We start from the raw sequence: 27329 nt of genomic DNA on the forward strand, positions 1-27329 counted from the left end.
ATTATAGCCACTGATATATCACACTTTTCAGTACACACGTGGCAATTTACACCCGGTAAACGGTCAAATTAAACGGTAAAATTCTAACTGCTCATTGTCAATCAACGTCCTGATTACTGCATCTAAGGCGATCTAAGCGGCTTCCTGTTACTTCAGTGGCTGTGCGACCTCGACTTTGGTCCTAAATCTCTGTACGTTCTGAAGTTGACTGGGGAAAGAATTGTGACATTTCATGCAGCACCTGAAGGCAACGGGGAAGGCGCGTTCCACGGACCTCTCGTGTATCTGACAGTTGCACATAGCGGAACGTTTATCGCATCCAGGCTCAGACAAACGGCAGGAGCCCTCCGGTTCTTTATATCCGATACGGTTCAACTGAAAACGGAATTTCTTATTTTAAAACGACTCAAGTTGTTGTCATATTTTTCTACCGTTTGCAAATGCTTCAAGGGTTCACCTTTGAGTGCCGCTCTGCCATAATGTACGGGTTAGCTCGCTAACGTTAGCCGGGAGCTAGCATCCACAGTTCGGAGAAAGTAACGGAGTACGCGTTTCTTCGGCTACTTCGGAGTCGTCAGAGGGAATTAAAACATGGAGAAAATGAAAGAGCTATGCCACTGCCTCCAGGATCCTCACCTTGTCGCCCGCTTTCAGAACATTTGCGGGGTACGGGGCACGTTTACGACCACCAGCAGCAGCAAGGTAGCGGACCGGGCTCACTCGCACAACAACGGCGCTTGTCATCATCGCGTCGCCGGAGAAAACTTGTCCAATGTGGGAGCTGGGGAAGGAGAGAAAATGCAAACGGCGTCAGCGAAGCTTCGGAGAAGGATTGCGGACTCTAACGTTGCTAATAATTTTAAAGATGAAGGTGAAACCCCGTCACAGAACGGGACAGCGGTGTCTGCGGCGACCGCCGGGGGAGAGAGGGTTGGTGTGGGCAGCAGCCTCGCGGGACCGGGCGTCCGCAGCGGGTCCGCGCAAGATTTATCCCGGGCAGCCAATTGTGAGGAGAGCCAGGTCGGAGGAGTCTTGGGTCCCCCAGGAAGCAGCAAGGTAAAGCCACTCCGCAAGAATTCTCTAACGGGCGACGGCGGGCAGGAGTTCCTGATCGACAACCGCTTCTTGTACTATCTCTTCACTTTCGGAACCGAGCTGGGAAACGAGACTTTCTACATCACTTTCTTCCCATTCATAACGTGGAACGTGGAAGCCTTCGTCAGCAGGCGACTGATCATGGTGTGGGTCTGGGTCATGTACCTGGGACAGTGTACCAAGGATGTGCTCGGCTGGTCCCGACCGGCCTCACCGCCTGTGGTCAAAGTGGAGGTGTTTTACAACTCCGAGTACAGCATGCCGTCCACGCACGCCATGTCCGGCACAGCCATCCCCTTCGCCCTGTACTTCATGACCTACGGCCGTTGGGAGGTAAAGTCCCTTTTCACACACACAAACTGGATGTCACGCCGTTGGATATAAGAGAAGTTGTTTGGAGCCACTTCCTCTTAATTTCAGTGAAAAAGACGAAGGAAGTTGGCTTTGTCATATTTTATAATATTTTGACAGCATATTTTCCTTATACGCAAGTGAAATCGTTAGGGTTCATTTGAGAGCACAGGAAACGCAGGTGGAGTGACAGAAACTCTGCCACGTGGGTAAAATCGAATCTTCACCCCTCATTTAATGTACTCTGTTGCAACCGTGGAAACTGCACGCACACCAGCTGCAGACACGACTCTTTACAGGCGTAATATATCTAATATTTTATTAAAAGGAGTTTTGTGTCAAAAGAAGATGAAAAAACAATTTCATTTCTGTAGCTTTTGTTAAATTATACAACATATCTGCTTATTACTTGATTACCAACATTTAATTTTTTTAATTATATACATTCAAATTTTTTATATACTGTTTATTAATATATTTTTATTTGCACTACAGTGCAACAGCTTTACTCAAATCTAAACTATTATTAATTACTTGCTTTCCCTCCAGAAACTCCCAGTTCCTCCCACAGTCCAAACACATGCAGGCAGTGGGGTTGTATCTTTTGTCTCTCTGTGTTAGCCCTGTGACAAACTGCCAAACTATCCAGGGTGTACCCTGCCTGTTGCCTCAGCAGGGATCGGATAAACATGGATAAGCAGAAGAAAATGGATTTATGTAGTATTTAAAGCAGCAAAGTGTTTCACAAACTAAGAATTTACAATGAAGACACTGGATCATATCATATTCTAAGTTGTGAGATCATGGCAAAATAGCAGAGCTTCAGATACTCCCGCTGGCATTTTGTTTTTTACCACATACGTACAAATACCGATGTGTATGTAATGAGCCCAAATTTGTGGATTTATTCCATTAGTTGGGTCCAAGTTTAGGAAATAGTGAAAATTGTCCACAGTTAAGTTTAACCTGCAAAACCAGCAATTCAGCTGAAACTGAGACGCAGCATGCTCATATTTTAGCAAATTGTCAATTATAAGATAGGCGTACCCTAAAGTATACAGCGCTTAGTTCCTTTTGACTCGAATGGGCACCATAATTGTCAAAATGGACATAATATTGTACTCCGTAAGAACTAAAACTAGCAGTGGAGCTCATAAACACATCAAGAATATGTTTACTAAAGGTCTAGATCATGAGCGTTGAAAGCCATCTCCCCATAGATTTCTGTTCAATCAGATTTCTTTTTACTACCACAAAGCCCCCACCTGTCTAACACATTGAATGCATGTTGAAGGCACTTTGCCATTAGGGCTGCTCGATTATGGCAAAAATGATAATCACGATTATTTTCACTGAAATTGAGATCACGATTATTTGACGATATTTATTTCGTCCGCCAGAGCTTATATTATTTTTTTACATGCTGTAGTGCCATTTGTGGGAGCATTTCAAGTTGCTATACATCAATACAACTGTTATAGCCCATATTTTAATAATGTGTATGCATTAAGTCCATAGTAACTACATTAATTGCAAAAAAGTGCAATAAACTACAAAAAAATTGAAAATCGTTTTTGTTTTTACATATATTTCTACTTGGAGAAATTTAAGAGGTTTATCCCTCAAAACTTTAAATACAAAAAAGTTGCAAAAAATAGTTTACAACAACAGGAAATTTATTTTGAGTGTCTTCATAGTTTTATTTTTGGAGATACAGCAATTTTTATATACTGCAGGAAAAACAAAAAAACAATCCTATGATGCAAATTTGCAAAGAATGTGCATGTGCATCAAAATAAACTATTTCCAGCAGTGCAATTCGAGTTCTAAGGCCTACAAGTAAAAAACTAAATTTTCCGCAAAAATGACGTCACTTGCGATAGTTCACGTTGATGTCTTTTTCAATGTGGGAAGTGTTAAGAACAGCTGATCGGATCGGCAAAGCGTGTTTGCCATTAGCTTCACTTTCTAGACCTGGGAGCTATGTCCTTATTTTATACATGTCTGTAATTTGATGTCAGACCTATGATCCTCCATGTAATCACCTGACCATGCACCCTTTTGCTATTCGCAACCCATTTGACCACGTGGCAGTCTTTTCTACAATGTCACTGAGACTTTGCCCTCTGAAGTCAGTCTTCTGAAGTGCCATCATTAACAATTAATGAGCTGTTGGGTCAGTGGATATAGTGACAGCAGCTGTGGGGTGACTATGGAAGCTGCATGAAGACAAAAGCTGACTCTTGACTGGGTAATTTACTGCATGAAATCATGCTTGCTATAGTTACAGCAAAGACTGAAAGCCTGACTACAATTGACTGCCCTATGGAGGAGAACACTCCAAACACAGCTAAAAAGAAAGCCCAGAAAGCCCATTACCAGTTTTGATGACGTGATATTTGTTAATTTTCTCTGATATTACTCTGCTGGTTGGATAAAATAAGCAGCTAATGTTTTAGAATTGCCCATCTTGGATTTTGGGAAATTCTGTGACTGTTAATAGTCTTTTAACAATTCTGTGACTTTGGAATAATCGTTTTAATACTTAAATGATTATTGCAAAAGTGAGGAAGTTGGCAAAAGGTAACGTGATAATGTAAGTCCCTTGTCAGCAGCATCAGTTATGCAGATCAGTAGTTACACAACTGATGATAATTAGCTGAAAGCCCATATTCAGCTTTCTGTTTTTTGGCATTGTTAAAATTTTAAAAACATTTTAAAATGCTCCAAAATCATTCGAATAACATTAATGCTGAAATTCTGTTTTAACAAGCCATTTCTGTTATTGTTTCCTTCATCTCCTCCTATTCAGCCTGGAGGAACAACACCACATTCTGTCCAGTCTGTAAAAAAACAAAACAAAACCTCAGTCTGTGAGTCCACTTCTGTTGTCTTACTGTGCATCCACACAGTGAGGAACATGCTCGACAAGCTGTGGGACGACTGTTTGATTCATTTAAAAAAAAGAGAAAAGACACTCGACAAGATTTTAGCAGGCATTTTTGTTAGCGACAGAAACTTTTCTAATTTCTACTTTTTTAAACTTTTTTTTATGGTTCTCCGATAAATATGAAAAAGTGTAACCTGAAAGTCAAGTGCAATTACCACTGAGCAATTATCTAATGAGCCGATCAACAAAACAAGACTAAAGAATCCTTTGAACAGCTGATTAATCTCTGAATGATATATCTATAGCTGCTGCTGATTTTCTATAAGTATACTAGTTGTTGTTGTTCTCAAATGATTAACTATTAACATAGGACATAAAGGTGAAATGACAGGATGAAGTACATTTATCTGAAGTGGTTCTTGCTAAAGACATCTGCCTATTCCAGTGAACAGGATATGATAGGTTGATTTGCATAGCCTGCTTTTTGATTACCGAGAGCTGTTTTTTGCTGACAGTGGTTATCTACATGTTACAAAGATGAGCTCTTCTGTTTTATTAATATAAACAAAAATACCAGTGTATATGAAAAACTCTCACCATTAGCTCTGCTGCACACTATATTTACCAAGGTGAAATGACAGGATGAAGTACATTTATCTGAAGTGGTTCTTGCTGATTGCAGGACTGCTTATCTACATTTAACTGCATGTCTAAGGCAGTATTGCTCAAGGGAACTGCTCTGCACGGACTCGTCACTAAATCCTACTCTGGCTGTGGTCAGTGAGGATTTTCTTTGTCATATGTGACGCTAAACTGAAAGTTTTGGTTTGGACTGTAGGTTAAAAAATCTGAACATGTGACCTGAAAAACTTTTTGCTGACATTTTATAGATGAAATAATTGAGAAAATAATCAGCAGCCTAACTGATAATGAAAATAATCATTAACCACAAACCTTGGACAGTATATTCTGTGGTGTGGGTCATTTACAGAGAGAAATGTGAAGATTTGTAAAGTGAAATAGGTGGGATTGGGATTGCTGTCTTTTGAGGTTGAAATCACAGCAGAGTTAGTACACTCAGCCTCTCTGTCTGAGCCGGAGCAGGAGAGCTGGCCCCTTGACCTTCCAGTGAACAACTGAGATAAGACTGATTTAGTGTCTGGGACTCTGCTTTTATCTTTATTGTCACTACAGCTCTCTTTGTGTTTGACAGCCTAAATTTGAAACGTGTAAGAAGTTTGAAAAACTTCTTTCACACTACACGCTCTGAACAAGCCAAACTCTATTCAGCACCAAACAATACAAACCGCTGACTCGCGTGTGTGCAACACCAGATAAGATGTTGACCTCTGTCTCACTTTTTGAATCAGATTCATGTATTTGTTTTCTCCTCAGTGTTCCCTTAACTGGGGGTTTAAAAGGCCGAACACTGAAATTTTCCAGGCTTGTAAATTTCTGAAAATTATGCAAGCTGGTTCTCAGTTGGTGTATGAAGAAGAATTTTTTCACACTAATGTTTGTGTCGTGTGTCTGGTGTGTGTTACAGAACGTCAAGTGAAGTCCAAAGCTGTCATCTTTTAGATGTTTTGACATCTGGTCAAGGTCAAGGTCAAGGTCAGGTTTATTTATATAGCACATTTCCAACAGCCGATGCTGCACAAAGTGCTTAACAATAACAATAAAATTAAAAACTACAGTGTAATACAATAATAACAATAGAAACAATAGAATAGAAGAATTGAAACAATACTAACTAATTCAGATAAATCCAAAATGCTTGGGTCATAATGTGTTAAAAGCCAGAGCGTAAAAGTGTGTCTTTAGTAAAGATTTAAATTGCTCAAGAGTTTGAGCAGATCTAATATTAAAGGGGAGACTATTCCAAAGTCTGGGACCTGCCACAGAGAAGGATCTATCACCACGAGATTTGAGGTTAGTCCGTGGAATGGACAACAATAGTTTTGAACTAGATCTCGTGGGTTTTCCTGGAGCATAGGCAGAGAGGAGCTCAGACAAGTAGGGGGGGGCTCGGGCGTTGAGTGACTTAAAAACAAAAAGTAAAAGTTTAAATTGGATCCTGTAGGGGACAGGGAGCCAGTGTAAAGAGGCTAAAATTGGGGTTATATGCTCTCTCCGTTTAGTACCAGTTAGCAGGCGAGCAGCAGCATTTTGAACCATCTGAAGGCGATGGATGGTGGCATGATCTAGGCCATAATACAATGAATTGCAGTAGTCCAGTCTGCAAGTAAGAAAAAGGTGGATGATACGCTCGAAGACGTCAGCCGGAAGGTATGGCTTTATCCTGGCTAGCTGTCTTAGCTGAAAAAAACAGGACTGAACTACTGCACTCACCTGCTTATTCAATTTAAAAGAACCATCAATGTAAACTCCGAGGTTTTTTACATGTGTTTTACAATACGAGGAGAGGGTACCCAACGTGCTGTCGATATGATTGAAATTGCCAAAAATGACAACCTCAGTTTTGTTTTCATTTAGCTGTAAAAAATTTAATGATAACCACTGTTTAACGTCGTCAAGGCAGCGTAATAAGAGCTGCGGTTGATCTGATCCTGATTTTAAAGGTAGATAAATCTGTAGATCATCCGCAAAGCAATGAAATGAAATGCTGTACCGCGAGAAGATGGAGCCCAATGGCAGCAAATAGAGTGCGAAGAGGGCGGGACCCAAAATAGAGCCTTGAGGAACGCCGTATTTAAGAGGAGCTAATTTGGAGTTGTGGGGGCCCATATTGACATAAAAGAACCTTTCTGTCAAGTAGGAGCGAAACCACTGAAGGGCAGATCCTTTTAGGCCAGCATGCGATTCTAGCCGTGATAACAGGATGTCGTGGTCAACCGTGTCAAAAGCTGCTGACAAGTCCAACAGTAAAAGGGCAGCAGGGCTGCCAGAATCCATAGTTAAGAGAATATCGTTAAAAATCCTTAAAAGTGCTGTCTCAGTGCTATGTAATGATTTAAAACCAGATTGAAATTTTTCTGAAATCATATTAGAATCGAGGTGTGCCTGCAACTGTAGATAGACCACTTTCTCCAAAACTTTAGATAGAAAAGGAAGCTTTGAGATGGGCCTGTAATTAGACAGAACAGTTGGGTCCAGGTTTTGTTTTTTAAGAAGAGGCTGAACTACAGCTTGTTTAAAGCATAGTGGGACGCAGCCTGTAGTAAGGGACATATTAATCAATTTCAGAATAAAAGGGCCAACAATATTAAAAGTGTTTTTGAGCAGACTCGGGGGAAGAGAATCAGAGGGGCAGTGTGATGATCTTAGGCCACTAACTATCGCGGTCAGGTCCTTAAGGGAGACGGGATCAAACTGCTCTAAGACAGCTGAACACACAGGTGGAGGGCTTTGAACTGAGACAACAGACAACAAAACAAGGGCCCTAATCGATAAGATCTTGTTATTGAAAAATGCTAAAAAATCATCGCACATACTTGATGAAGAAGTAACTCCAGGATTATCACATAAACTAAAAAAGCGATTAAGAATGTTAAAAAGTACCTGAGGCCTATGACCGTTTGCTGATACTAAGTTTGAGACAAATTGTGTTTTTGCAGTTTTTACAGCTTCTTGATAAGCAGAGAGACGAGTCCTTAAAATCTGTAAGGAAACATACAATCTGTCCTTTTTCCATCTCCTTTCAGCGCGTCTGTAGTCGCGTCTGAGGGAGCGGGTGTAATCGTTCAACCACGGTTCTGATGAATTCTTAGCGCGCACAGTTCTGAATGGTGCAATAGAGTCCAAGATATAAGTGCAAGTAGAATGAAGAATAGCCGAAAGGTCCTCAACATTTTTACAATTGGAGTTCAATATTCCAGAGTCCATAAAGGCAGCAGAAAAGGCAGGTGCTGTAAGTACATTAAGCGCTCGCTTTTTGCGCAGTGGGGCGTTCGACTTATCCATCGAGCAGTGCAGTGTTAGAGTGAACAACACAGGAAGATGATCGGAAATGCGTAATTCAGATATATCCGTGATGCACACTTCCAACCCGTGGGAAAGCACCAAGTCCAGTGTGTGACCTTTTTCGTGCGTGGGACCAGAAACCCACTGGGTCAAGTTAAAGGAATCAATAATATTTAAAAAGTCCTTGACCAAAAATTTCGAATCACAACAGCTGTCTGGCCATGTTAGTTTTGCTATTTTAGCCACAAAAACATCTGGTTACATTTGGTTACATTTTCAGGCGCTTAATCACACAGCAAGAAAATCTAGCTTAATATAGACAGATCTTGTCATTTTCCAGCTAATCAGCTACTGTAATTTCCCCTGTTGTGTAGTGTGACTTGTGATTCATTAAGAGCATCGGCTTGTCTCTGACGTTTGGTGGTGTCATCACTTTACAGAAATCTGTTTAAAAAGGAAAAAGAAACTATGGAAAATAAGCCCCAAAGGTTTATAGCTTGTTTCTGCAATTCAGAGTTGTTGTTAATACCATTATCCCATGCATCCCTCCAGTTGTTCTTTGCTGCTAGCCTCTCTGTGAAGTTTCCTTCTGCTTCCCTGATCGACTTGTCTGAGCAGAGCAGGAATGTTTGGATTTAGATGGACCGCAACCATTCAGTCCTCCCATCCCGACACCCTCCTCCTGCTCAGACAGTAACTCGAGTCAGATGTCGGGCTATGGAAGATACTGTAGATTAAAGTTGAAGGAGTTGATGAAGAAATGGACAGAAGCAGTTTGAGAAGAGAAGAGAATGAGGTTGAGCCGAGGAAGAAGAGAAAAGATTAGCTAGTGAATGAGAGGAGATTAAGTAAAATTAGACTAGAGGGCACAAAACAGAGAAAGCCCTGAAGTGTTTAGAGACACGGAGAGGGGATTAATACAGTAAAGTGCAAGGAGGAGGATGACTGAAGGGTATATAGAAGGCTAAAGAGGGAAACAAAGTAGTTTGATGGTGGAATTTGTAATAGGCTATAATATTAGCCGTGGAAAAAGAGTGCTGCATATACTACAGAAGTTAGTGAATGGCTGTTAGCAAGTTTTGTGATGTTGTCCAGTTGATTCAGAACACAAACAACAGGCTTTGTGTGAGACTTCCGTCTTCAAGCAGGAACATAAGGTGGGAGCATTGCAGCTTTTCCTGCCAGCATGAATGAGTTTAACAGTATAGCATTTCCTAACTGCAGCTTGAGCTTTACAAGCTGTTTTGCACTTTTTGGAAAATGACAGGAAGTCAGGGAATAAACAAATCAAACAAGGAATGCTATTCACCAAATGAAATTAATAAACTGTATCAATGATCTTTTTGAAAATTATTATTTTTTTATAATAATGTTTTTATTATAAAATAATACATTTATTTATTTATTAAAAGTATTTATTATTTTATTATGATCACCAGGTTTGAACTATAATTGTTTAAACTTGGTGTAAGAATTGATACTGGGCTCACTGGCCACGTAAATATATTATGATATGATTGATAGTGCTGATTCATCGATTGTGGGGCCTTCTGTGTGGCACAAACGAAAACAAAACAGCACTACTCCTGATGAGAGGAAGAAGAAACGCATGAAGAGAAAGACTTGTAGGCTTTTTCAACTGGGACACATAACATAAACATATTTGTCCCTTGTGTTTTTCTACTACTTTCACTTACATCAATTCCTGATAGTTTCTGCAATCTCTCTCCAGTAGTTTTCTGACATTTGTGAGTCTTTATATTGATGCTGTCATTATGACTCCTTATAATGACACAATCCTTCTTATCAGTTGAAGCACTCTCGACTGTTCTCTAAACCCAAGCGGCGGTTGATGTCTGCAGATCACACCAGGCCATCTGGCACCAACAACTATGCCATTGTTCAAAATCACTTAAATCACCTTTCTTGTGTGTGAATGTGTGTGAATTCAATTCAATTTTATTTATATAGCGCCAAATCACAACAAAAGTCGCCTCAAGGCGCTTAATAGATACAGAGAAAAACCCAACAATCATATGACCCCCTATGAGCAAGCACTTTGGCGACAGTGGGAAGGAAAAACTCCCTTTTAACAGGAAGAAACCTCCGGCAGAACCAGGCTCAGGGAGGGGCGGCCATCTGCTGCGAATGGGTGGATGACTGGATATGTAAAGCACTTTGGGGTCGTTAGGGACTAGTAAAGCGCTATATAAATACAGGCCATTTCTTCCCCCTTCTGATCAGGTTCAGCAGGTTGTCTTGACCATGTTTGTGTTCCTAGATGCAGTGAGTTGTAGAAATGTGATTGGCTAATTTGATTTTTGCATTTAAAAATCAGCTGAACAGGTGTGTGGAACAAAGTGTCCAGTGAGACTATAAATGTAAGTTGGAAGTCTTCAGGCTTTAGATGATGCTTAGTTGCCCAATGTAGTTGATTAAACTGTAATTATGTTGGTAAACGGCTGATAAATTGATGAAATATTCTTTTCTTTTACTCTGATGAGAACGCATAACTTTAAAATGCAGAAGGGCCTTTTCACTAGTTTTAGTGTTTTTTATGAAATGAATAATGGAGTAAAGGAGAGAATCATTTTATAGATGAAAGAGTTTATGATTTAGTGAATTGGAAGATTGACTGATAATAAAAGTGAGGAGTGCCTGTAACTGTTTCTTTGTTTATTACTGTTTAATGTTTTCCCTATCAGTGAGTCTGTCCATTTTTTTATTGCTTATGCTTATACAAAGGTGTGGCCGAGCCTTTTCCAGCTTTCTCTCCAATATTAACCTGAACCCTGCGCTTCGACATTGTCCATCTCTGAAATGTTATTTGGATCGTATTCAACCCAAAAGTGCGTTACCCAAAGGTATGGTTTTCAGAGTATCTAGCAACTACTTGAGTATAAGTGCCTTTACTGACTGACATCACCTCAGAAATGTGTCATGTAAATATGTTAAATAGATGCTCCTAAATCAGGTAATCAGTTGAGCGTGGACTATGTCTGATATGTCAGAAATGAAAAGGGAGCAACTAAAACAATAGTTTCTTTCAAAAGATTCCAAATCTCCTTTAACAGATCAGCAGCTCACATTGTTAAAGCCTTTGTTTTTCTGGTTGACACTTTGAACTGCAAATGTTTCAAGCTGCAGTTTCTAGCAACCACACTAAACACTATAAATCGTATTATCACTAATCAGGTCAGGGCTGTCCTACAGTGCGGTGTTATAGTTCAAACATGAGAATGTCATTCACAACTTTGGTTTGTGCATAGCCTCCACTCAGTTCAGTTTACATCTTGGCACTATTCTAAGTCAAACACAGCACACCTTGGGAACTGTGTGTTTTGGATGTGTGTGTGTGTGTGTGTGTGTGTGTGTGTGTGTGTGTGTAGACCTATATATTTACAGTATGTGTCATGTGGGAGAATACTGAGAAAACTCAGCACTGAGGCTCAGCAAGCAGTGTGCAGGGAACCACAACCCACAGAAGAAAGCTCACCATGTCCATAAAGCTTTACATGAGGCAACCGCCACACCACTGCTGTGGTCACAGACACGAGGCCAGAGTGGATATGCAGACATGAACCAGAGACACGTTTTGTGTTTACGGGCAGCCAGAGAACGGTGTTTGATGGTGTCCTCACAGCCCCCGCCCCCCTCATGAAGTTCAGCTGATTTTTCTCAGTCTCAGTGTCAATCTGTGTGTCAGGCTCCTGCATCTGACTTGGCTTCACAGCTAATCCACACACATAAAGGCGCTTTATTTTTCAACCAGAACCTCCCTCTCCGCTGACCCCATTCTTGAAAAAGGTCTTAGAGTTTATAATTGAAAACTCACTGGTTAAAAAGACACCTGTAGAAGAGTCTCGCGGGAGTCTTGCTAAATGTAGGATATGCTTTAAAGAGTCGCCTTTCTGGTGCAATATTGTACTTTGTCCTCAAGAAAGATGCCTACTGCTCACTCTGAATGTGGATGGCTAAAATATAATTCCAGTGTCTGTTAGGCAGGTGTTTGGTGTTTTTGATATGTTTATAATGTATAATGTTCTGCATCCTAATGTAGCATGTTGACAATTATGGATCTACTGATGTAGTATTTCTCAAGTCAGAACTGGACTAATATCCATCCAAATACTGGATTAGTAGATTGGCATTAGTCCAGCTCTGATTTGAAGCTGGATGAGATATTGTCACCAATGTTGCCACCTATGGCTATTCAGTTCAGTTACATTTTGCTTACTGCATAGAGTATCAGCAGCAGTGCACCGTTAAACACTAAAGAAAACAGTGTTTGGAAACCAGAACACATCCAAAATTATTGTGACAGTGTGCAATGAACTTGAGTCTTGTTACCATTTAAATATTTGCTTTAAAGATGGGAACCAGATCTGTAGACAGTCAAAGTCAGTTCTTTGCAGCTTTGGTGCATGAAGGAGCAGTAAGAATCTACTGTCAGTTTATGATCGAATCAGTTGAAGTTAATACTACAATTAAGTGTGATAAATAATCAAAAACCACAAAGCTGTTGCAAATCAATTGCTGTTTACATACAGATATTTACATTAAAATACTTTCAGTCAAATAAGAACCTCATAGAGCTGAAACAGAAATTGCTCCATAAATACTGACGTAATTGATTTAAGTGCAAAATGACAGTTGCTTGGAAATCTTGTTTATATATAGGAATGTAACCAGAGTACAACCAGATGGCAGCCTTGTTAAGTCGAGTCCCCTATTGCAGAGAGACCCATTGCAGATGAGCTGCGCTCATCAATCACCCAGACTGACTCACATTAATTGCAGTTGCATTAGTTGGCAATATGTCTGTGTTTATAAATTGAATTTGGACACAGGTTGTGTCCAACCTAGTAGCTTGTCCAAGTGCCTTGAGTTCAGAAGTGTTTGAGGGTGTTACATGCTCAACCTCTGGGAAACCACTTGGTCACTGCAACTATTTGCTGTCAGTCGCTGAATGCAAAGGAATTCAGTGCAATCACCGGGCAACCACTGATGTTTCCTGGTCACAAGGAGGTTCCCATTTTTATCTACCGTGACTGAGGAAACTAAGAGCAATGATTTAGATGCTAGTGAAGTTCACTGCATAACAAAAATAAGTCCTGCTTGGTTTCCACAAATGTCATAAGTGTGAGTAGAAGGTTTGCTTTAGTGTGCCATTTGGTTCATTTTAAACCCACTGATCTCTAGTGTGCAGGGTTAGCCTTTAAGTTTAGTTAGTATACTGTTGTCATGAAAAATAATCAAAAACACAGTAACTTGTGCCCTCTGACAGCCTACGTGGAAATTAAAAACCCCACTAAAGATAGGGATGAACCGCAATTATATACACAAATATATGCATATGATACTTTGCAGTGAGAGCATACGTTTGAATAAAGGTGCTGCTGTGGTTAGCTGTGGTTTGTCTGCAGTAGCTACACTTTTAGGAACAAATCATATCTTTTATTACAAAAACAGTTGGTTCCATAAATTTTAAATGGAGAAAGTTGGAGTAAAATGTATTTTTACTATCAGTCTCTGTTACGTGCCATGACCCAGAATTTCACACTGGTGCCAGTCATTAAAAAAAAAAAAGCCCAAGAAATGCAACAAAACCCTGATAAAAGCTCTTTCAGGTTTGTTAGAATGTGTTTAAGCCAGCTGTCTCATAGCTGTATATTTAGTAAGGTTTCTGCCTCATCTGCAGTGAGCAACTGTTTGCAGTATCACAGGATTATTCACTGGAAATTGGTGTCAAGTGTGTCACCCCATAAATCAGTATCTTATCTCTGTTTAATCAGCCTTCACCAAGCACCATCAGGTAGCTCTCATGATTCATTTTCCCCTGAAGGCCACAGTGCTGGGAGATGCTGTGATGTTGTGGGATTAGTACTGTAATTCTGTTCTGAGAGAGGAAATATGAGCCATCTGAACTCAGAGTATCCACAGCAAGCAACGCAAAAGGTTTTTAGCAAGTGTGCAAACCTCAGCAGCTCACTGTATCCTCTGCCTTCTCTTCCAGTCAAACTGTCACTCATTGTGTCTTTTCTCAGTCTTTCTGCATGCTGAATCTGTGGATGCTCTGATCCAGTTAGGCTTCGGGTAACTTCTAATACCAAATACTGACCCAAAACCAGCATCAAATGAAAAAGCTGGATGCCTCACTGCGAGGAAAGACTTGTAATCATTCTTTTCTCTGCAAGGTACCATAAGGCCCAACTTAAACAGTGCTTTCCTAACTTTGTATTACAAATAAGTACATACTGGAATATAAATGTACTGAATTGGTATTTATTAGTAAATTAATAGAAATTTAGTGATGTACATAGAACTGCACCTACAAACATAACTTCCGGAAATTAAAATTAGCAAGCGATACCTCAATGCTGATTCAGGTGGAACAACAGAAAACAGCCCTTTGACTTTGGACATAATTACATCTTTATGGTAGGCAACCAAGATTGTACCATAAACTTCGTTGACATTCAAATTGCTTAAACATAAATATATATCTATATATATTTTTTTTAAATGTCCGATAGATACTTTAGCTAGTTGGTAGTTGCCATTAGGTATTTTTTTTCTTTTCCTTTTTTCAAATCCTATTCATCTGTATTCAAATTTCTATGTGTTTCTTTTATATTTTATGCCTTACATAAGGCTGTTATTTTGTGTTGTTCAAAGGTGTTATACAAGTAAACACGCCTTGGCTCCCTCCTCTCAATGCTGCAGGCCAGGAGCATCTGATAAGGAAGTGGCAAAATTACTGAAACATTTATGAGGACATTTGAGTCTGGTACACATTAGCAGATAATCATATCCACTACATCACAGAAACATTTTAAGGCTCATTATAAGCTGCAAACTGAACAAGTTCTGGATGAAATTCTGCTCCCACGACATGAGTTCTTTTGTTGACATGCAAATACAGAACAATAAACACAAATTTGATAGGTTAGCTTTGATACAGTGACTCACTGACAGATACAGTAGTGCACTTTTTGATGTAAAGCAAAGCATGCTCACGCAGTGCAGTTCAGAATACACTTTGTTTTTTTTATTTGTATTTTGCACTACATGCCTTAAACATTGTGTCATGCATAATTAGTTGTTATTGTAAAGTAAAAATATTAAACATGTATATGTATGTATATGTGAAGATTTATTTGCTTCTGTGTTTCACCATCATAAATTCAGTTTTTTTAGGCTTTTTAGATGTCTTTAAACTTTTTTCCTTTCACCTCCACAGTACCCATCCACACTGGGATTCATCTTGGCTCTCTGCTGGTGTCTGCTGGTTTGTTCCAGCCGAATCTACATGGGAATGCATTCGGTGCTGGTGAGTGTGATCGATGTCTTACACACACACAAACACAGACTTGTAGTCTTGCCAAACGAAGGACATGTTTAATATCATCTTGTGTTTTTAAACATCATAGCAGGTCTGTTGGACGAACAGCAACAGTAGTGATTTGTACCAGTGTGTGGGCACGTAGTTAAGGTTAACTGTTAACTGTGAGAAGTCGTCATCTCAGGGCATGCTTGCAGAGTAATGCAAATGTATGGTTATGAGGAGTATAATGAAGGAGTAAGTAAGTAACTAAGAGGAGTAAATAAGTAAAGTAATACATTATTTTTTGAAGAAGTAATGAGTTCTTACATTTTAGAGTAAGAACTCCAGCACTTTCTGTCTTACGTTTTTGGTGCTGTTTACCAAGCTAAAGTAGTTTGGTGTCAATTCGTTTTTAATATAAGAACCTGTGAAGGGTAGGCCTTTCACACAGCAATATTGTTTAACTTTTACTACCAACAATCTGACCTTTCTTCAAAGGGTCAACCCTCTCTCAGACAGCTGTCCATAGTTGTGATATGCTAGCGTCATTTACCAGAGGATCTTTATTGAGAAAGAAAATGTATTTCAACACTTTTTAAAGGCTGTTGTAGTTTTTGGCTTTGGATGCATTTATTTGTTTATATTTTATATGTTTGTACAGTGGTCACTAGTCTGACAGCACCACAGACCATTTACCGGTTCAGCAATTCAGCAACGGCTGGCAAATAATTGACTGTGTTATTGCTCCTTTGGGATAGTAGTGTATAGGGGTGTGTATTGGCAAGAATCTGGCGATACAATATGTATCATAATACAGGGTAGACGATACGATATATTGCAATACTAAAAGCCAGACGATATTTGTGTTTAGTAGGACTAAATTTAATTAGGAAAACTCAAGTAAACAGTCCAAACTGTTTAATGCTTGACATGAAACATCTGAAACAAAAACACTCTAAGTTCAAAATGAATGGAGAAATTAACATCTGCCTTATTAGAAGTCATGTCAAATAAACAAACAAAGACTACTTTACTGAAATATCAAGTATTTTTTAACATGAAAAAAGTAAACATGTAACACTGAAGTCTTTCTAAGTACTATGATTGTAAAATACTTATCCAAAAACTGCTCTATGGAGCATCAAAACAAAGTACTTTTTATGTGACCTTAACATAAACAAATATAAATCAAAAATGAAATTGCTTGAAGAATCCATCCAAGTAAACATTAACAAAAAATGTAAAGTGCTATTACAATTAAGTGTTAATAAAATAAAGTACAGCTCTGCAGTGTCCATCAATGGAACACTTTTAGTACAACCTGAAAAAAGGAATTTACTCATCTAAATAAAAGTGCTTATGAGACTCAACCAAAATGTCAAACATTCTCATATCAGAGATTTTACATGTGTAGTGTTTTCTCAGTGTTTATTTTTCAATTTCCAGATTTTTGTGCAGGAATACAAGCTGATCGACATGGTCAGCTCTCAGGACACTTCTCTGTGCATTTACTATGTCTCCTGCAGAGGAGAAAACTCTCTCTGCAGAGACACTTGTTCCAGGAATGCATAGGAAACTCCTTGCTACTTTGGATAGCTGAGGCAAGTCTAGCCGCGAGAGCCATGTTTGGTGCATTATCGGTAACAACAACAACAAGGTCCTTTGCGTTCAATCCCCATTCAGCCACAGCGTCAGTTAGTAACACTGCAATGTGCTCACCTGTGTGACTGTCATGCATGGCTCGGGTTTGTAGTACATGAGACTGAAGGTTCCACTGGTCCGTTATGTGATGTGCTGTAACAGTTACGTACGATTCAGTGGCTCTCGAAGTCCAAGCGTCGCATGTCAGAGCAACTGTCTCAGCCGAGTTGAGAGAGTCCAGCACTGTCGCTTTGACTTCTTGGTACAACTTTGGCAGAGCGAAGTCCGTGATGTGTTGTCGAGAAGGAACGGTGTAACGGGGCTCCAGCGTTTTAATCATATTACGAAATCCTTTATTCTCCACAACACTCAGAAGGCGCATGTCTTTGCAAATAAAAACAAGTACTGACTGCGTTTTTTTTGTTGCACGAGTTGAAGTTGCTGGTAGTTTCGAAAAGTTAACTTCTTCAATTGTCCGTTGAGAGGGATCACCTCGTTTCGTTTTAAAATTAGCATTTGACGCTACGTCGCTATGGTGTCTAGACACATGTGTTCGTAAATTTGTTGTGTTACCGGAATATTTGACTCTGGCGGTGCAGATTCTACAGACTGCATAGCTCTTGTCATAGTCTTTACTGCCTTCTTTTGTCCTAAATCCAAAATAAGTCCACACATCAGCTTTGAAAGCTGCGGGGGCCGGCTGTATCCTCTCCTCTTCAGTCATCAGTTAGCTAGTATCACACACGTCCACTGACTGTTCTACTTCGTTCTTTTGGCAAACTAGAGGCTTCTACAGTTATCGCGAGACCTCGTTTTTACGTCATAGTAAAGGTGGTAAACTGCAAACCAGTGGCCGGAGTTTGAATTCCAACATACAAAAGAAATAAACAGTAAATGCATGTCATTTTTCAATAAAAAAAAAATCGATAACAGTGATTTTAAATATCGATTCAGTATCATTGCGCGAAATATCGCGATATTTCGTTGTATCGATATTTTCTTACATCCCTAGTAGTGTATGACGCACTCCCATTTGGCAATAAAAACAAAGAAGAATATGTTTTTAAGACAAGAAAGATATGTGTAATTGTTTTATTTTTTTAATAAGTTACCATTTAACAAGTTGTCTGTTCTAGTTCACTTTTAGTTGTCATTGTGTAATAGTGGTTGTTCAAGTCTCTGTGCACTTTAACAAAAAGGTATGCTGTTTTCTTTCTCTTTTTAAAACTTTTGGGACCAATAAATATTTAAATGTCACACTTGGAGGATGGACTAGTGACATTTCAAAATCCTGCTTTTTTGTTCCTGTGTTAACCTCAGATCTAAGGTGAGCTTAGAAAAGAGGAGAACAGGTTCACTGCACATACATCAGTCCAACTGCAAGGGAAGGAACAATAATGGAAACATGATTTTGAGTGGATGGGAACTTGAAAATGTCTTTGTTTTATACTGTGATTAACAGCTAGGCTCAGGAACAGGAAACCTCTCGAGCTGTTGATGTTAAGCAGGAGGTGTATTCTGAACTTTAGTCCAAACAGTAGCTTTCCTGTGTTAAAATGTTGAGAAGGCAGCTAAAGGTAACAACAAGAAGGTAGGTGAACCACTGCAGTTCTGTGCTGTTTGTGGAGTTCATAGTTATGGAAGTGCATCTCCTCACATATACCAAACTGTGATGTTCACAATAAGTCATCAAATGAACAGTAATGGTTGTTTCATATCAGACATAGTTGTCAACTCCTTGCATTGTTGAATCTTCAGTCTGACACTGCTTCCAAACTAACCAAATACAGTGAGGAAGTGAAACACACCGCAATATTAAAAATGCAGGCCAGTAGATGTTGTCGCTATTGCTGTTATTATTTCACTTCTCATTCTCTCATTTTCTGTTTGTTATTACTGCTCCTTGGCACTGGCACACAATTTGACAACAGTGTTAGTCCCACTCATGATTAACTGTCTGCTCAATTCTGCCAAGGTGCCACATGAATCAGCACACTGGTGGAGTAGATAGATTTAAAGGTCAAGAGTCAGGCAACAAAGATGGCAAAGGAGCCAACTTCAACACCAGACAAAATTAATATTGTGCAGATTTAAGTTCAGCTTATCAACAGTCCCAGTTTTTCATGTGGTCCCTTATCCACTCCCTGGTTTAGAGCCTACCTGTACTAACCATGCCTTTCAGCTAACCTGGACCAGTGATTCTGTCATGAGCATGCTTAGGCCTGTATATACCATCAGCGAGAATTAGTAGTGGAACACTTGATGTTTTTGCCTGCAAAAACTTGCCCCTGCTTCTTTTATCTGCTCTCACGTTAACGGAGTACAGTCATAACAAATCTATCACCACAGAGGTGTGTATACCTCAGGTTCCCTACAGCATTAGAAGTTTTCTCAAAGTCCTATAGGTTGCAAGAGATGGGGGGGAAATGAAATCAACCAGCTGGAGATACTTACTTGTAGCTCCAGCAGTATGTGCTGACTGGTATAGAATTCAATCCTGAGTCAGTCTGAATCAAGTTCCTTTTGCAGTTCATACATATATATTAGAAAATCATGAACCCTGGCTTAAGAAGTCAGACTCGGCTTGAATGCCAGATGTTTTCATGGATTTATTTTTAAGAAACACATCAATACTTCTGTGGTGAAAAAATCCTCAAGAGTCACCACAGATGTTTTGGTCAGATGTCTGGTAGTCTGTACGGGGGTGAATCTCACTGGTAAACGATGTCAGTCTTGGTGCACTTGTGGGGTTGGGCTGTCTGTTGCAGAGGGAACATTCTCCGTGGTCATGACTGTATCAGTGATGGATGGTGGTGTGAGACCAGCAGACATTACAGCATGCTGACCATCTTCCCAAACAAACTCAGAAAGTAATTCCACATCAGAGACCTTTAAGAGCTTTCTGTGAGTGCCCACAGGTGGTATCGCTGTGAAAACCACATGCACATCTGCCTGCTCACATGGTTTCATATCTCTGCTGCATGTCAAACAAAAAGGTCCAGTTTTCTCCACAAATAGACAAGAGCTGACCTAGAAAGGTGTTTAAGATGATTAATTTAGCAGTCAGTCAGATTACAGTTCAGTCGAAATGAGCGTGCTGAGACGATTGATCCTGACATTTAAGCAGAGCGACAACAATCAGCCTTCAAAATCACAGCTGCTTGAGGAGCAGCAGTTATGCCCCAAGGAGCTTATTAGAGTTTTTCAAGAAAAAAGCTGTCATTAAAAAAAAAAAAAAAATTAAAAGAAAAACATTCAGGACTGATTCAACGTTTATATGTGATTTGTCAAAATAGTGAGCATTCATTTAAATAAAGACAAGGAAAAACACTCCCTCATGGGTCCCACATTACTTAATGAGTTCTCAAAAGATCACATGAAACTGTTAAACAGAGGAGTTTTTGTGATTTCCAAAGCAAAAGAATCTGCTGTTTTCCTGTATTACATTGATATCCACGTACTAAATTTCTCTCAGTAGCCCTGTGAGACAAATTTGTCATTTTGCCTACATAAATAAAGGACCAGTGGCCCTATATTAAGAATAAATGGGTAAAAAATAGCTCATAAATTAAAGCTAGACTCCTTCACATTAAAGTGCACCTTTAAACAGTAATATATTTTTTGCTTGTGAGATCAATAAGACTTAGTCAGCTTATCAACAAGTAATAACAGTAAATGCTGGGTTAGTGGGGTGTGGGTTTTGCTCAGCTGCAGCAAAAGAGGTGGCACAGAGTACTTCAGGGAGGGCTGATCAGCACAAGCTGTGGCACATTCACTAATTATGCAGTCAGGCGCTCGGGCCTTGATGCTTTAACATTGTTTTGTATGAAAACTATGTGAAATACTTTAAATGGCATGTATTTGTCTGTCTCTCATATTAAAGTCCTCATCGTTCTTGCAGCGTGACCGCTTACTGTTCTTGATTAAGAAGTATTTGTGAGCAAGCCAGAAACTCCTGCTGGCTCTCCTCACTGTCTCACCATGGATATGTTAAAAAAAAAAGTCTGTAACCATAGCAACTGTTGCAGTACACACCAGGTCTGGGTTGACTTTAAGCAATGATGTCAGTTTATCTATAAGATCTTAATTGTCCCTTAAAATAACCAATTCCCCCTTAAGTAAGCCTTAAGAAACCATGTCTTTGTACAGCGGTCCATGACATCATAAAGACACACCATCTGTATTTTAACTCCTCAGTTGAACTATGTCATACTTGCACTGTGTGACATTTAGCCAGGTCAGCCAGTGCAACTTCTAATGACATTATCATATAATCTGTGAAAGGTGTGCACATGCTTTTCACCATTTCACACAAAGCTTGAAATAAAGCCATGTGTGGTGTAGTAGTCACATTGATTTTTTTTATTTTATATCAACAGTACTTTTGCAGTATTGGGTATGGATTTCAGATTTTGAGAAGTTGAAAAGTAAGAATATTTGTTTGCTCAGTAAGTCATGCTTTTGTTGTATTGATTTGAAGTTCTGGGGTTTGGGTGTTCTTATTTTAATATAGAACCACATCCTTATGGATTATTACGCTTCAGTTCACCTCATTTCCAGCATGCAGACCGCTACATTTTGTGATTTAATTAGATTTTTCTAAGAATTGCCTCCTGAAATATTTATGGACAGCACTGCCTTGTAAATGGGGGTCCTGCTGTCCCACTCCACTCGCAGATCTCTCTCCTTCTGCTCTGTTCAGCAAATGAGAGCGCAGCAGGCTGTGCACAGCCTGAGAGAACACATAAAGACCCTGTCACTTGTAACTTTCTCTCTGAGTCAGTGATAATGTTTGACTTGGCCATATTTATGTTTAACTTGTGTGTGTAGTGATTTTGTCACAGTTAAAAAAAAAATCCCTTGATTATCACACCAAAGTCCTAGAGCTCAAAAACCATTGAGCTTAGAGGTGACATCATTTTGTACAGGAGGTTTTATTACATAGGGTTGAACCAGTTTTGAATTTCAAGCCTGTTGTTTGAAAACAAGAATTGGACAAATATGATACCGGTATTTTTTTTTTTCAGTCTTTTTATTTGGTTTTCTTTTTATTCCATGATAACAACGATTCTTTAAGACTCTTTTAGCCTTCAATAAAAATATATTCAATAAAAAATAAAGTTTTGGTCTGTATGTAAGAACATGATTTTTCTTTATTTGAGCAATTAACAACCATAATGCTTTGAGGAATATAAACAAGAAACATTTATGCCGTCACTTGTGCTACAGTATAAGCCCCTCTATTTTAGTAAAGTGGGAGTTATTTAATGTTTAGCTGTAGAGACAGTCTCATTTAGCCAGCTTATAAAATTCTGAAGAGCATCTTTCTACATAAGTTGGTTTCTTCTCAGTGGTACAGATACCCCTGAAAATTGAAAACTGGTGTGACTCTGAACATGTGTGCGTCATGTCTGTCTATTCAGATTTGATTGGATTACGGGGAAAAAATGGGTGTGAACTTTAAGGTGTGACTCGCCTGAAAAACAGTGACCTCAGAAACACAACATTCAGGTCAAGAGAAAAGACGTGAACCTTCTTGAGAATGCTCGAGCTGCTGGTGCACAGGCACAGAGCTCATTTCCTCCTTGTGACTTAGCCCGACGGCTGAAGGCTCCACATCACTGTTGGGAATCAGGGACTGGAGCTTGAATACTTGGTGAGCTATTATCGGTCTGCTGTGCCAGGCCTGCAGGGCACTTAAAGAGATCTGGAAATCATCACGCCCAATCAAACTGCTTCCCCCCTCCTTTGTTGAACAGGAAGAGCTTGCAGACAAAAAGCTGTTCTGCCCCTGATAATCATGGTGTGTTCTGCAAACTGTTTACTAGTTCGTGAGATCTGTATGCCATTTCTAGCTCCCTGTAATGTTTTGATATTTAAATGCAACATTTTTTTATTATTATTATGCTTCTGCTATCTTACAAATCACATTATTTATAGGATTTTGAGGCTTTTAATATGTTGGTATGTCCAGTAGTCTGATGTAACTCCACTAACTTTATTTTTAGTAAACTTAGAAACATACCGATCAACTGTGTATGTGCCCACATCCTGTTATTTCCCTCCAGCTGCTTCCCTGTGTCTTCTCTCAAAATTTAAATGATTATTATTTTTTGCCTTTAGTGGACAGATGCAGTGAAGATGGACAGGAAAGTGGGCAGAGAGAGAGCAAAGACGTGTAGCTAAACCGGCATTGAGTATTTTAAAATTCAAAAAAGAAAATCACAATGTCAGTGACTAACTTTGTGATATTTTTTAAAGCCTAATAATGAAACAAGAAAGTAATGCGTACTATTGGGAATTCTCTTTAGTTGCACTGATTAAGAAATAATGCTGCAGCTGTTAATTTACATCATGTACTTGTTACTGATGCGTGAATTGAACTTGTACATCATTTGCAGTAATTTAGTGAACAGGCAGTAGGCACATGTGGTTGTGTTTTACAGAGAGAGTTCTTAATGGTTCTTTCAACATTTAGGCCACCCATTCTGACAATTTAATGCTCTTTTATTTTGTTGTAAAGATTAAGGCATCTACTGAATGACATGCAGTGTGTTGTTCATTAAGGGCACACCCTTTTTTTGGACAATTTTAGTTCAGGCAGCACATTGGTGTCAGTGGAGGAGAAAATTACAGATGGCTGAAAGCTTCCAGCCTCTCACCGTGTGTGCTATTAAGAGAGAAGGTGGGATGGCACTGGCACCAGTTACCTTCTCAGAGGTCATTTGGTTATCTCACTGTTGACTCATTTTGATATGGTCACACAGCAAAATGTGTCCTTATAGTGAACCATCTGTCAAAAGTGGAACTGCTGGGACACAAGTTGTTGCTGGGCTACAATCCATCTGACGCCAGCTCTGCGGCTCTGGCGCTCGTGGCTCAGCACGGGGTACTAACTGACTGTTAGCTCAGGGCTTACACGTACCACAACATGTACTTAAGCAGCCAAATAGATACTTAAACTCTAACAGGACCTCAGTTTCCTTCCAGTGCGGCCATTCGAGTGGGCTGACCCTGCCAGAGATGGCTGCAATGTTCCAGTGTCTGGCTGGTGGATGGAAACTGGTGTAAAGTTACAGTGGCTATCATTGATTTCTCCTTCCAGGGAAAGCAGACACTAATCACAAAAGTAAATAGTGTACACACCCAGCTTAGCAAGATGAGGAATGATAAGGTGTTAATTTACAGTGTGTGCACTCACGTTATAGCAACGTACCCAACGGAGTCTCTTCGCTGTAGGCATGTGCGTAAATGGCCAGGAAATCTGAGCCTGTCAGCAGAAATGGACTTGAGGGATTCCCATTTTTCATTCTTGTAATGTTTAAGATACGTGATTACTACTAGACCTCGTGAATAGCATAATGATAGCAAACGTGTAAGCCACAGTATGCTAATGTATAACATACATTAAAGGAGAAAAATAAGTACCACTGATGGCAGTGTTCAATATACACTCTGCAAACCAGTGTGATCTGATTAGGATTATTCATTACATGCCATAAGTGTGCATAATTGAATAAACTCGGGTACTGTGTCAAGTTTGCCATACGCATCCTGCAGGGTGATAACGCGAACTGAAACATAAGCTTTAGTTCCTCTACCGTTACTTCTTTTGCTACACCCGTAGCAGCTGGAGGATGAATCAAACAAAAGAGGCTTCTGCTGCCAGTGTAACCAGGTTTTTTTTCTTTGTTGGAACTCCATTCATCGCACGCAAGCCTTTGCTTAATTTTTTTCCCTACGAGCGCCAACTGTGATCAGGCTCGAAAGACCTCTCCTACTATGTAATGCAGGATCACCATTTAAAACCACATTCAAAGATCGCACCTCGATCCTTCCACATCGGTTATATAATTAATCTCGGACAACACAAAAAAATGTCGTTTTACTGTTGCATATTATCAGTTCTAGTTTAGTGCGTCAAAATCAACTCCAGAAAATGCACAGAAAATTACAAATGTTATTTTTCCCCAACCCATAACCAAAGTGTAGCCGCACACACAGGCCGACATTCAACTTGAAGAGCTGCTTAAGTTGCCGTCTGCCCTGTGGTGCTTCAGGAAATGTTACTTTTCCTCCCCAACATTCAAACAGTTGCGAACACTGAGCATTATATCAGCATACACACACAGCCAGATACATGTCTCTCTTACAACAAAAGAGAGCCATAAGAACATGCAAGAATAAGGCTTCAGTGTCTCAGAGGCGTGGGAACAGATCCGGCTTAGGTAAAATTTGTGTTTCATGTCATTTTTGTAAAGTTTGTTGGTGGAACAACACGTTATCTAGAAATAAGGTTTAATTGTGAATTAATTTAATATGGGTACAGTGTTGCAGATGAATGTCTGTCAAGTCAAGTCAGGGTTTTGATTCTGTCAGTGTGATGTGGGAACCATGTCGGGTAGTAAGGATTCTTAGATTGGTAGTAGACTGATCACAGAATGCCATCCAGATACAAGGAGTCACTTATTTCAGAAACAGCTTGGAGACGTTGAGCAGGAGCTGGGGTGAAGTCAGAGATTTGAAAGGTTTAGAGGAGGCAAGAAGCCAACTGTCAGTTTACTCCAGAGATCAGTAAATAAATAGCTGTGACCTTTGTGTTTGAGTCCAGAGTTCGTCAGCATGTAGATCTTCCCGTTTTCCTGTTTCCTGTCAATGCTGATCCACTTCCTTGTTCCCATCTGAAGGAAATGCTCCAATAAATATCCTAATAATAGCACCCCTTATCTGGTAAAGGGATTTTGCTGCTGAATCAGCTTGTGCAGGTTTAAAATTTTAATCTGCTGCTTGTGTTGTTTCAGCATTTATTCACAGAATGCATGATCAGTATAAATCATGTTTTCTAGCCAAGAGGGAAATTTGTGTTCGCTGAACAGGCCCATACAATCAGAGAAGGCTTTGGAACTGAGCGCTAATAACAAAGCGCATGGGCTTTCTCTTCTTTTGTCATCGACCACAGACCAGTTTTCCACTTTTCCTCAGTCCATTTTAAATGAACTTTGGCTGAGAGAAAACATTTCTGTCCCAACTTTATTGGAATTGAGCTTGTATTCTCCTAGGTGTTTGTGGAAGAAGAACCTACCAAGAAGGATACTAGAACATGGTTGATATTTACAGTCCCCTTTTCAGACTTCTCCACCCTCTGACATCATACACTTTGTTTCAGTCCAAATTCACAACATAGTTGCTTTCATCTGCACACATGTGAAACACATGTCAATGACAGTCTCAGCTGTGCTGTTTTGTTTACAGTTTCTGTCTTTGTATTTCCTTCAGGACGTCATCGCTGGGTTTCTGTACAGCATCCTCATCCTGTGCTTCTTCCTGCCGATACTGGACCTGATCGATGGCTTCAATTTGACCTGCCGCTACGCTCCAATCATCATCATCTCCCTCCACCTGGGCCTGGGCCTCTTCTCCTTCACCCTGGACACCTGGAGCACCTCTCGTGGTGACACCGCTCAGATCCTGGGCACTGGTGCCGGCATTGCCTTGGCTTCCCATGTCAACTACCACCTGGGCCTGATGCCCGACTTGACACCAGACCAGCTTCCCCTCAGCATGCCCGCACTTAGCCCCAGCCTGGTGGCTGTTGTAATGTTGCGGCTCGTTGTGGGAGTGCTGGTGCTGTTGGCCACGCGGGCGCTGATGAAGGCCATCACCATCCCACTGGTGTGCAGAGCGTTCAGAGTGCCCACTGATGACCTGAGGAAGGCCCGGCAGCACATGGAGGTGGAGCTGCCTTACCGCTACATCGTCTACGGGACAGTGGGCTTCAACGTGATCTTCCTGGTCCCGCTGCTCTTCAGCTACATGCAGCTCTCCTGATTGGATCTTACTTGACTGTGTGGCCAGTCAAAGTGAAGTAAAAATCTAAATGCTGTCATCAGATCAGTTTTGCTGCTTGTTTTCATCCACAGCCTAATCCCTAGCTGGAGGTTGCTGGGTTTGGGACTGATGAAAGTACATTAAAGCCTAATTGCTGATCTGGATGCAGAGTTTTTATCAGATTTTTTGTTTTTGTTGTCTCAGGTTAATTTTAAAGACGGGTGAATCCTGAGCAATGGAAAATGGGCTTAGACTGTTAACAGTTCACTAGCG

The 27329-nt window shown here is 40.0% G+C and overlaps 1 protein-coding gene across 1 annotated transcript; it reads left to right on the forward strand.

Moving 5' to 3' along the window:
- Window positions 1-260: 260 nt before the first annotated feature.
- Window positions 261-27218, forward strand: sgpp1b (sphingosine-1-phosphate phosphatase 1b). The gene is made up of 3 exons (XM_086274258.1): window positions 261-1428; window positions 15504-15593; window positions 26505-27218. The coding sequence occupies exons 1-3, from the start codon at window positions 592-594 to the stop codon at window positions 27054-27056; spliced, it is 1479 nt and encodes a 492-aa protein (XP_086130384.1). The 5' UTR covers window positions 261-591; the 3' UTR covers window positions 27057-27218.
- Window positions 27219-27329: the final 111 nt, after the last annotated feature.

The sequence above is a fragment of the Aulonocara sp. 'chitande type north' Nkhata Bay genome, linkage group LG19, assembly GCF_057382095.1.
Source record: "Aulonocara sp. 'chitande type north' Nkhata Bay isolate Kocher_YH1m ecotype deep benthic linkage group LG19, A_spYH_male_GT1.1, whole genome shotgun sequence".
In the NCBI taxonomy this organism is placed as follows: domain Eukaryota; kingdom Metazoa; phylum Chordata; class Actinopteri; order Cichliformes; family Cichlidae; genus Aulonocara; species Aulonocara sp. 'chitande type north' Nkhata Bay.

What these genes read in the sequence shown, in the direction of transcription:
- sgpp1b (XM_086274258.1), top strand. Translation starts at nt 592, where the DNA reads ATGGAGAAAATGAAAGAGCTATGCCACTGCCTCCAGGATCCTCACCTT. An exon ending in TGACCTACGGCCGTTGGGAG is followed by an intron (nt 1,429 to 15,503) that starts GTAAAGTCCCTT and finishes TCACCTCCACAG; the next exon opens with TACCCATCCACACTGGGATT. An exon ending in TGGGAATGCATTCGGTGCTG is followed by an intron (nt 15,594 to 26,504) that starts GTGAGTGTGATC and finishes TATTTCCTTCAG; the next exon opens with GACGTCATCGCTGGGTTTCT.